This window comes from Sturnus vulgaris, chromosome 5 (assembly GCF_052056855.1).
Source record: "Sturnus vulgaris isolate bStuVul1 chromosome 5, bStuVul1.hap1, whole genome shotgun sequence".
Taxonomy (NCBI): Eukaryota; Metazoa; Chordata; class Aves; order Passeriformes; family Sturnidae; genus Sturnus; species Sturnus vulgaris.
The window spans coordinates 5341737-5352783 of record NC_142247.1 but is presented as its reverse complement, the minus strand read 5'-3'; the positions used below and the strand labels follow the sequence as shown (position 1 = coordinate 5352783).

The 11047-nt window shown below is 43.0% G+C and overlaps 1 protein-coding gene across 1 annotated transcript in view; it reads left to right on the top strand.

Annotated features, from left to right (window-relative positions):
* The first annotated feature begins 2670 nt into the window (after window positions 1-2670).
* The window catches only part of TMEM178B (transmembrane protein 178B), a 210193-nt gene continuing 201816 nt past the window's right edge, over window positions 2671-11047 (top strand). Inside the window, exon 1 of the mRNA XM_014869966.2 lies at window positions 2671-3861. Within this exon, the coding sequence (XP_014725452.1) occupies window positions 3480-3861 (382 nt within the window). The 5' untranslated portion in view covers window positions 2671-3479. The remainder of the gene's footprint in view (window positions 3862-11047) is intronic.

Genomic DNA, 11047 nt, shown 5'->3' with positions numbered 1-11047 from the left:
TATAGGTGTGAATCCATTATGTGATTTTTCCTATCCTCTCACATATTTTTGTTCAGTATCATGAGAAAAAACAGTTCTAATAGCTGGGTCCTCCACTCTGTTCTTAGTCCCAGTCTTCCAGTTCTGTCTAAACTGGATGTTCAGACAAAAAACAGTTTTGTTTTCCAGTTCCATCTAAATAGAGAATAAACATAGCAGGCTCTTGTGCTTAAACAGAAAATCCAACAATCAGCCAAAAAAGATGGTTGGTAAAATTAGGCCTGTTCCCTGTTCTCATCCTTCAGCTTGGGACTTGATGCTAAAAATTGACAAAGAAATCCAGGTGCACTTTCATCTCTGTGTGGGTGTGATACGAGAAACCTGTTTGTCATTTTCTTAGAGGAGCCAACAGCTTTTCGGCCACAAAACTCTCTATTTTATTTCTGAACAGACCACAAGTATGGCTGCTGCAGGCCCACTGTAATATCTACTTCTTTTTATCTACTGACATGTAGTTACTTGAAAAATCCAGTTATAGAAGTGGATCCATCTGTGCTGAACTATTTTTAAGAAAACCTGGGATCCTTAAATACTGGCTGTTATTATTAACAACAAAGGGAAGTTACTGCTAAAAAGATTAAACTAGTCCCTTTTTTCAGTAAAACTCAACTTTACCTAGAGCTTTCCAGATACAGTGAATTTTTATAACACAACATTGAATTTTGAAATAAAACAGGTTCAGTAGATGCAGATGATTGTAACCTTTACGGTTTGGATGACTGTTTTTTTTCTTTGCTAGTTTCATAATCCTTCAAGGTGCTGTTAGAGAAGACAGTACATTTCACACCAAAAGTGGTTTAATGACACAAATACTCTTCCATAGCTGCAAATCCCAGTTTATATGGGCCCTGGTTTTGCCAGGGAAAATGGGAAATATATTTTTTTTCAATAACACCATTTGGTTTGTAGCCAAAAATTGTTATGATCCAGCCATACAGGTTAATTTTTTCCTAGTGCAGCTGTATTCCACAAGACAGTCCAGGTTTGTATTTCTGATACACTGAGAGCTACTACATCTGTTCTCCCCACTGGAGCAAGCATAATTTGGGTGGCTAGGATTAAAAGCTAGCAAAATCCCAGGACTCCCCTCTTGGGGCCAAGGACTGTCACCAGCCCTAGAAAGGCTGTGCTTATTTTCAATTCAGATGACACAGCCTGGGATTCAGGGGCCAAAATCTGGTAGGATCCAGCGTGGGTGTGGATGTTTGCAGCATACATCTCTGGGGGAGGCATTGGGCTGTGGACTTTTTGGTGCAGTAGGAACAACTGCATTGTTTGCCTTTGATGCTGTGGAGTCAGTGGGAGCCAAATATTGAATGGGGCTAATTTGGTTCCTTGGTCAACTCCAGGATGCTGTGGTACTCGCAGATCAGGATGTGCCAGCATCCAGCCCTTTTTGGTGCAAGGGAAATGACCATGTGTATTTATTTTTTAAACTGTACAGTTCAGAGTCTGGAAGCCTCATCCTTCTGGATTACACAGAAAGTCTAGAATCCAGGGTTTCTTCCAAGCTCATTCTCTCTATTATGTAGCAGATTGGGATTTCTTTTTTTTTTTTTTTTTTTTTTTTTTTTTGGTGCAGTGAGAAACAGCTCCGCTTGTTTTGGATTTGGTTGACATAATGTAAGGGCTTGTGATCAAGAATGATCGGGATCCAGTTAAATCCAGGTTTTACATTTTCCCCTCTTAAGAGAGAGTAAGGCTTCGACATTTCCTGCCTGGGAAGTGGTGCAGTTTATCTTTAAGGAGGATAGAGAAATAAGAAATGAGTCTCACGTTGCATGGGTGACATCACTGGCTTTTGGCTCAGCGCTCTGTATGCTCGGTCTGTAGGCTTCGGCCAAGGCTGCGGGGCTCGGTGTTTGAACAAGGAAAGATTCCCAGGTGTACAGAAGATTGGATTTGCAATTATTTGGGTTAAAAACGGTGAAATGAGATTTCTAAAGCTTGGGGACTCCAGCTCGCCTTCTGTTGCACTTGATCTCTACGAGATGGGTGAGTTATTCCCATTAAAGAGAAAGGGAGTGAAAATTTAAGGAGAAAAAAAAAAAAAAGATGTCTGAATATATAACTACCGATGCCGGGGATACGATTCGCACGAAGCTGCTGAGCTAAAACATCTCATCTCCGACAAGGAGACCGGGCCATATGGCAGAGAAATGGTGCAGCCCAAAAGCTGTTGACAACAGTTAGGGGCTGCTTTGCTCTCCCCGTGTAAGGTGTGTAGCTCCCCCCCACCTCCGCCCCGGTTTGTTTTGGTTCGGTTTCCCCCGACCTCCCTCCCTCCCCTCCCCGTTCCTCAGCATCCTCTCCGCCAGCCGTAGCCCTGCCTGCCTTCATCTTGCAGATGGCTAACGTGCCGCCGTGTTAGGAAAACTGTGCACAACACATCGCAGCGCCGGGGACGGAGGAAGCTTTGCAGCTGCCGGCGGAAGGGGGGGCAGCAGCGTGTGTGAGTGTGTGTGTGTGTGTGTGAGTGTGTGTGAGTGTGGAAGGAGGATGCCGGGGCCCAGGGCAGCCTAGCGGGCAGAGCGCGGCTCCTGCCGGGCTGCGGTGCTGCCGCGGCTCTGCCCGGCCCGGAGCCGGGGAACGGAGGCAGCGCGGCGTTCGGCTGCCCGCATGACAGCGCCCACGGCAAAAGCAGGAGAGTGAATGGCGAGGCTGGCAGAGAGAAGCCGAGGTGTCTTCGAAGCCAAGATGCCAGCGGCTGTCAGCGAAGTCTGCTGAGGGAGAGAGCCGTGCGTGCCGCGTTCCCAGAGGCAGCCGAGGAGGGGATGCTTTAACCACGATCTCAGCAGCAGCAGCAGCAACAACAACAGATTGCTCCCCGCCTCTTGCTCCCTCCCTTTCGACCTCGCTTTAAACCCAAGCAAGTGACCGGCCGTCCAGACGATGATGCTCTTGCTGAGCCACTGACAAAGAAAAGACAAGTCACCCATTCCCGAAACCGGGACAACTGGCTGCTTGCAAGCGGGAGATGTCAGGCTGTTGAACTTTTCTGTCCTGTGATGATGCTGAAGTGAGCTTGCTGATCTGAAAGCCATCTCTTCTGGATTTCTGAGCGGGCCAGATTGAAAGAGATTAATGGACTGATCAGCCATCAGGTCTCTTCAGGGGGATTCATCCCTTCAGCCCCTGTCACTCGGGTGCTTGTGGTGAGGGGTCACTGGTGAAAGGCTGTGTTTCTCCTCACCCGGTCTCCTCTGCAGAGGAGAAGAGGCAGATGAGACTCCAAGACTGTCTCCAGGACAGAACTTTGTAGTGCTCTCAGCATCCCTCTGCAGCGTGGATGTGAGCCACGGGAGTGGGGATGTTTGAGGCTGTCTGTGCCAAGTGACACCTAGCAGCTGCTCCGGTGGTTTTTTTCTTTTTTTGCGTGGTCTCACCCCACGGCTTTGCCTGTTGTGAAGATGTCCATGGTGTTTCTGTGAAGCTGAGGCATGGCTGCTGGAAGGTTACTGCTCTATGCTGGCCTCTCTTTAGCTCTGTGTGCCCTTGGCATGCTGGCTGTGGCAATCTGCTCTGACCATTGGTACGAAACTGATGCCAGGAAGCACAGAGAGAGGTGCAAGAGCATCACCACTAAGAGAAATGATCCTGGCTTCATTTATAACTCCAACAACAACCTGCCTCTCAGGGCCAGCAGGTCTAGGTTGGACCGCTGGGAAGGGAAACTCCTCTTGGCAAGGAACAGGAGGCAGATCTTTGCGATGAGCGCGGTCGACGAGTGCAACAGACAGTACAACTCCACCAACATGGGGCTCTGGAGGAAATGCCACCGACAGGGATTCGACCAGGAGCTGGAGGAGCTGATTGCCAAAGGTAAGGGCTATTTTTTTTTACCAGATGAACATGCCAAGCTCTCCGGAGATGAGCGGGGCTGAGCAGAGCCATTTGGGCTCACAGATGGGAGCTGGCATCCCTGGCCGAGTACCTCTCCTTGCAATGGGTGAGCTGGTCTGGCTGGGCATTGCTTCCAGAAGCACTGCCAGGGCAATTTCCCACAGGAACTCTACTCCTGAGACATGGGGTTTGGGAGCAAAAAGGCAATGGGGGAGAGAACACACACACACACACACACACACACACACACACACACACAGCAGAATATCTTTTTCCTGCCTCTCTCTCTAATCTTGATGTAGTCTTCCCATCACCATGGTATCAGATTATTTCCACACACAAATAAGTATTCATAAAGCAGACACTGGATTTTTTTTTTTTTTTTTAATTTGACCCTGGTGGCTCAGGCAAAGTACATAGTATTTTATTGGAGGCTACATATGTCTGTGTTTCATCACTGCCTTTCTGAATGCCCCATCCATCCTGAAATACACCACTTGCAGTGCTCACATGTAGGCTTTTTCTTTCCTCATGTAGAGAGTAAACAAAGAGAAATGCTAAAGAGCAGGAGACCCAGCTTGCTGTTTACACTGAGCTATGCTTTGGAATATTTTCAATATCTGCAAAACATTACATGAATTTATTAGAAAGGAATAGTTTTCTCTTGGGGTGGAGATGCATCTGTTTGCCTGTAGCATTTTTGTGCTTTTTTTTTTGCCTAGTCTTTTGGTCCTCTGTCTTAATTTTTCCCCCAGAGTAGTGGTTCAAGGTGATGGTAATTTTGTCCCAAACATTTCTTTGATCTGAGGTATAGGAAGGGGCCACATACATAAACCCCTAGCTAAACAGAAGATGCATGTTTTTGCAGGATGATGAGGGTTTCAGTAAAGGATGACGGCATTTTTGCTACCCACAGCATGGTTACTCTATACTACAAAATAACATTTCCCTCCCATGGTTCTTGTGTTGCAGTCAGAAGATTCCCCATTGGTTTATTTCCATTGTAGTGAAATCATTGCTTCTCATACAGTGCCATCTTCCAAAATACTTGTTTTCCAAGAGTGTTCTCTATCCCAAACTCTATTGATAGCCTTCATTAATTCCCTCCTCAGACATTACAAGTGGAATTATTGCTTAAAGCTACTTATTCAGGAGGGGTGTTCTCTCCTGTTTGCCCATGTACATGTTTTGTTCCATATGTTTTATGAGTAGTATGGTAGAAATTTGTACCAAACTAGTCCAAACAGGTGATGTGCCTGGATCACTGCTTGGGATCCTGTTCCTAGGGACCCTTCATATCCAGCTGCTATTTAACAACTCCTAGGAAATAGATTGGTGTCTTCAGCCCTATTTGTAAAGGACAAGTGGACATGTAAAAAGCTTGTCAGCACCCAGACACCCTGCTGCTGGTTGCAGTGCCAAGGGAGTGATTCCTATTCCTCATCTAGGTGAGGATGGTGTGTGCTGGACTGGCTGTGGTGAGCTGGATTGCTCTGCCACGTGTGCTCACTCTGCTCGGGGCATAAACAAATTCAACCTTGACAGCGGGCAAACATGTCACACAGAGCTCACCTTTGCAAACGGAGTTGCAGTTATTAGAGAGGATTTTCATCCTGAAATAAGTGAGGCTCTTTCCTCTCTCTCTGCCTGCTATGTCCTGTGATCAGGAATGTCCTGCTAGAAACAGCTGGAATTGTGTGGTGCTGGGTTATGTGTAATGGCAGCTCTGCTCAGTGTTAACCATAGGGAAAATGTGACAAATCAAGATGAGGTGGTTACATGCAGGAGAAGGTGGCCTTTGAGTGATCTTGCTGCAGTCTGCTTGTGTTCATGTATGTGTGAATGAGTGTGTGAGAGTGTGTGAAGTGAACTAACTCTAGACATACAGCACCCAGCTGGTAGCCAGGGGTTCCCTGGTTCAGGTGCAGGGAGTGTCCCTGCACACACACTCCTGGCTATGTGTGGCTGCAGATGGCCAGGGAGCCACTTCACAAAGTCACTGCCCCCACGTCGGAAGTGCAACTTGTGCACATAAAGGAGCTGTGTGCAAATACCTGGGTGTGTCACTCCCTGACTGCTCAAAATGTTTTCTGATACACTTCTAACAAACTTCATTGTGGGATGAGAGAAGTGCTAAAGGAGGGACACTCATAACATTGACCAGCAGCTTTTTAGCTCATTTGATGGCCTTTCTCAGCCATGATGAAGAGTCACCCATCAGTGCTATAGAGGTGTGTGTTCCCTTGGCACCACTAGACTGAAATACAGAAAAAGCAATATAATGGCAATTTGATAAAATAAAGTGTTTGACTTGGAGATGTTTCCTTTTAGATTCTCACTTATATGATGAAAGTGAACTAAGTGTTATTGCTGTCCAACGTTGAGGAGAGCTGAGTTCAAAACAAGGCAAGTAGGTCCAGGTTCACACCAACAGGATCTATCATGAAAGTAAAAACTAAAAGTAGTTTTCACTTCCATGACAGATACTTTTTTGGGAGTTAGGAGTTGCAGGGATGGGTGTATGGACAGAGTATGTGTGTGAGGGGCTGCAGGTATTCTCTGTGTGTAGTGTTCAAATAACCTGACTGGCACATATCCTTGCACAGATGAAATCACTCTCACAGATGAGATCCAGGGCAAATACCTTATAAAAGAGGATGTTATTGGTACATAGAGCTTTAACTCTATTTCCTCTGTTAATTTAATGTAATACACCTCTTCTAGAAGTGGATAAACTAATGTAGGTTCTGGCCCCAAATGTTGTGTGTAATGTTAAATATATTTGAACGTAAATTTTATTAAGTGTTTAGGCTTTTTGTTTGTTTGTTTTTAAAGCTGGACAGGATCTGTAATACAGTTAGTTTAAAACAGATCCTACATTTTTCCCTAGGCAAAACTTCCAGTATTGAGAATGGTCTATAGAGATTTGTCTATCAAAGTATAACAAAAAAATGGTCATTAAGAGCCTAACTAGCTTTTCAAATACCCTGCAGTTATTCTGCTTATGAACTCTGCTGAAATTAATACAAGCTATAGGCAATGGCTTGTGGCAGGATCAGGAACTGTGGTACTTGGAAATATTCTGATACCAGTGATTTTAAAAACCAGTTCTGTTCCTGAATAGGTTGGGTCACTTCTGTAATTCTGTTCTGTACTTATTAATTTTTACTTTCTGGAAAATAAATCAAGACCTTTACATTGGATTTCACTAGAAAAACTGGAGATATGTTGCTTCAGGTTTCTTATATTTAGGTATAATAGATAGTAATACATAAATAAAATAGTTGGTCCTATTTTTATTTCTCCTGTGGTTATTTTGGTATTTTCATAGAACCCATGTGCATATTTCAAAATAATGCAATTAGATAAATAGGCAGTGAATTAAAAGAGATTGTCACAAGTAAGAATACGCAGGGAGAGGCAGACAAGCATGAGACCAAAGACTTGAGGAGTATTCTAAAGCTGCAACAAAATTAGGCATTGTTAGTTCATTATTAGGCAAAATTAGTTCATATTTTCTCTCTGTCATCATGAAAAAACATCAAATCAGAAACAACAGAAATAACAATCAATAAAGAAATTATTGGAGTTGAATGTGCAAACTGAGGTTCTCAGTCTTGCTAACTTTTTCTCAGCTGAATAATCTGTATTTCTGGGAATGGACTGCTTGGACTGAGGGAAGGGACTCTGGTACAGAGGGACAGTGAAAAAGCAAGAGGTGACAGAGCTGTTCCTCTGATTCTGCTTTCACATCTGATGGAGTCTTTTAGCATCTCAGGACCTGAGTTTCACTCCTGATCCCTGAAGCCTTGCAGAGTCAGGAAATGCTGGCTCTGGGGCTGCTCAGCATAATATTCTAGAATTCTTCAGACTCTCAGGTGTTTTTCCAGTCTCCTCCACCCACTGCTAGCCTTGCTGCTGGATCTTGGGGCATAGAGTTCACCCTGTGCAATCAGATCCACTGTTGGCACGGAATTTCTAGCAAAGGCAGCAATCCCTTAGCCAAGCAACAGCTCTGAGTGAGCCAACCAACTCCAGCCCTGAGCAAGCAGAGAGCTGGAAATGCAGGTGAGTGGCTGGGAGAAGGCAGAGTTTGTGTCCTGCTTTGGCAACCAGCAGCTCACAACTCCTTGTGTACAAATTTTAGGGAGCCAGAAAAGCAAATGGAGAGCCACAGAGTCTGCCTGCATCCTATGGCAATGTTGGTCAGATGCTCTTCTGCAGTAGTTGAGAGGAAAAAAGGGAATCACATCATTTAATTATAAAGGTACAATAAAGTAGATGAAGAAGTTGCACAATAACCAGAGTCTGTTCCATTTAGACAATTACTACTCAGAGGAACTTTCATCTTACCTTTGGAAGGCTGCCAGTTAAACCTGACTGGATGGGGCTCTGCTGCCTGCCATTGGAATCCAATTTTTATTTTAAAAGACCCAGAATTTACAATGACCCTATTATTTCAACCCTCCTTTTACCTTCCTTCTTCCCCTGACATCTTTGGAAGTCATAGTAAATCCTATTTTTAAAACTTCTTATTGTGAGTATACTTAGCCCATGCCACCACTGAAAAAAACCCCCCCAAAACCTAAGTAACTCCTGTGCAGCTTACCTCCACCTGAAATAATATGCAAGATTTTTGGGATGAAAGCATTCTCTGGGTTGGTTTGTCAGATGCATGGCATAAGTGAGGAAGAAAGGCTTAACAGGACGACTCCAGCCGTCACTAGGGATTATTTATACACAAATGGGAAGAGGCTACTGAAGAGAGGCTACTTGCAGCTATATCTAGGAGTAAAAAGATTCATTTTTATTAAAATTCTTGCAATACCTTGCAATGCTCTAGATTTGATTTTTAAAGTGCAGTGGTTTTGACAGGTAAATTAGGACAGCCATTTTTTTCATGTATCCTTTATACATGAAAGACTCAAATGCTTTGTTTAAAATCTGTGCTTGGAATCCCAGCTGTTTTCCAAATGGACTCATTAAAAAAGGGACTTTATTGAAGTCTTGATTCTGATCCTAGAGAAGTCAATAGTAAATGTTTTATTGAGCATGGTGATGCAGCAAGTTCAGGCCTTTAGTGTTTCCTTTGAGGTTAAAATTGTCCCTGGGTAGAAAGGCCAGTGCAAGGTCTGTGCTCCCTCCTGTCACAGCTGGAGTTCTGCTGGAGGCATCCACTGAAATTCAGGCAGTAGACAGCACTGGAGTTGAATCTTAGGCTATCCAGGCATTCAGTTTTGCAGTTTTTGATGCTCAAATTATTCTTTGTCTGTGGATGTAAGACTGGAAGTTGAACAACTGAGATGCAGCAAAGCCATCCTCTTGTTCAAGGATTTCCTAAAATCCTTTAGTGGATGAAATCACTGGTTCATGTGTTTGAGTTCCAGGAGGGTTTGGCCCATCATATTTTGAACAAGCAATTTAATATTTTAATTGCATGAAATTTGAATAGCAATTCATTTAAAAGTTTCTTTGCCACAAGTAATGAGAGCCTGACACATTCCTCTAACCCATCTGAGATAATTAGTTTTATAATATATATCTGTTAAAAATGCTAAGAACATATATGTAATTTAACAGAACAGGAACTGTTTTTAATAATAATTTTTAAAGGGCAAATTTCAATCGAGCTGTTGGCTTTCAAACAAATTTGCCAGTGAAGACAAATGGAAATTTTGCCTGAGTAAAAATGACGGGATCATGCCCTTCTCAAGAGAAACTGATATTTGCAGAGCTGCCTGCAGGACTGTATGCTTAATTCCTGTTCATTTAATTGAACATCCGAATCCTTTTGAGAAATCTCAGCATTTTTATCCTTTCTCCCTACTGCTAAAAATTTGTAAAAGCTGTGGAGGAAAGATTTAATATGAGTGCAGTTGTGTTCTATTCACTGCAAAAATAAAAATTTGAAAGATAATTTTACTTTAATAGAGATGAAACGGTCTGAACTATTTGGCCATCTCCTGCAATAAAAATCCATATTAATATTGCTTTTTCTCATTGAAAAAGTATTTCTGTGCATTTAGAAAAGCTTCAAGAGGGGAATGAGTTCATTAACTATTGCAGAACCAGTAGATAAGAAGCCTTAATGTTTTGTAGGTTTAGCAGAAATAATGACAGTCATTTATAATGTGAGTTACTTAATGGCTCATTGCTCACAAACTGCTGCTGGAACTCTTAAGTACACATTTACCTCTTAAGTAGCAAAAGAAAGAAATCAGATGGTGTTCCTTAGTCTTTAAGGAATAAATAAATAAATAATGTGGATTCTGGAATCCAAGTTCCCTTAACAGATCATTCGGAATAGAATCCACTTAAAAGAAAAGAATATAAACTAATGTATTTTCCCTGCAGGAGAGAAATCAGAGTTTTAAAAAATGGAAATTTATCCATTTTCTTTCTCATTAGGCCTAATTCTTTTATAAATAAATATTCAGAACTGCCCAGCTGAGCCTGCTGAAATCATAATCCTTTGTAGATAAGTACCAAAATAGATGAAAGAAAGGTAGTACTGTAGTTAGGGTAGGAGCTTACAAAGCCAGAATTCAGTCCAAGCTCTGCCATAGTCTCTCTTCATGACCTGAGGCAAGGGACTAAATCTCTCCTACCTCAGCTCAGTAGCAGTATAATAGGGATTTCGTTCACTATTATTAATGCCAGTTAGTGTTCTACCCTCAGATTTACGAGCCTTAATCATGGATCAGAAATCATGGATCAGAAAAATGTCCCTGTCCTTTTGACATGTGGCTGCACTTTAAATGTTGGCAGTGAATGCAGCCTTATGAGAGAGCACAACAAGACTACAAAGTAATTATGTTCAGCGTGAGCAGTAGTGGCTTTAGAACACCAGGAGGCAAACCACATTCCCGTGAGCACCACAAAATGTGGGATTCCTACACTTGTAAAGAAGGATAATGAATAAGAAGTGTGGATATTTACAGGATGGTCTTCCAAAGACTGAGGGATGGCACCAGAAAAATCATGGGTCATGTCTGCTTGAAATATTAATAAGGAGGTGATGGGGATTGACCTCTTTGGTTGGCTGTAGGAAGACGTTGACATTTTCTTGATGAAGACAAGTAGATTACACTAATGAGATAGATATGGGGACAGCAGTCTACAGCTGCTAGGAGAAATGACATGGTCAGAGTGATGTGTTAGGAAA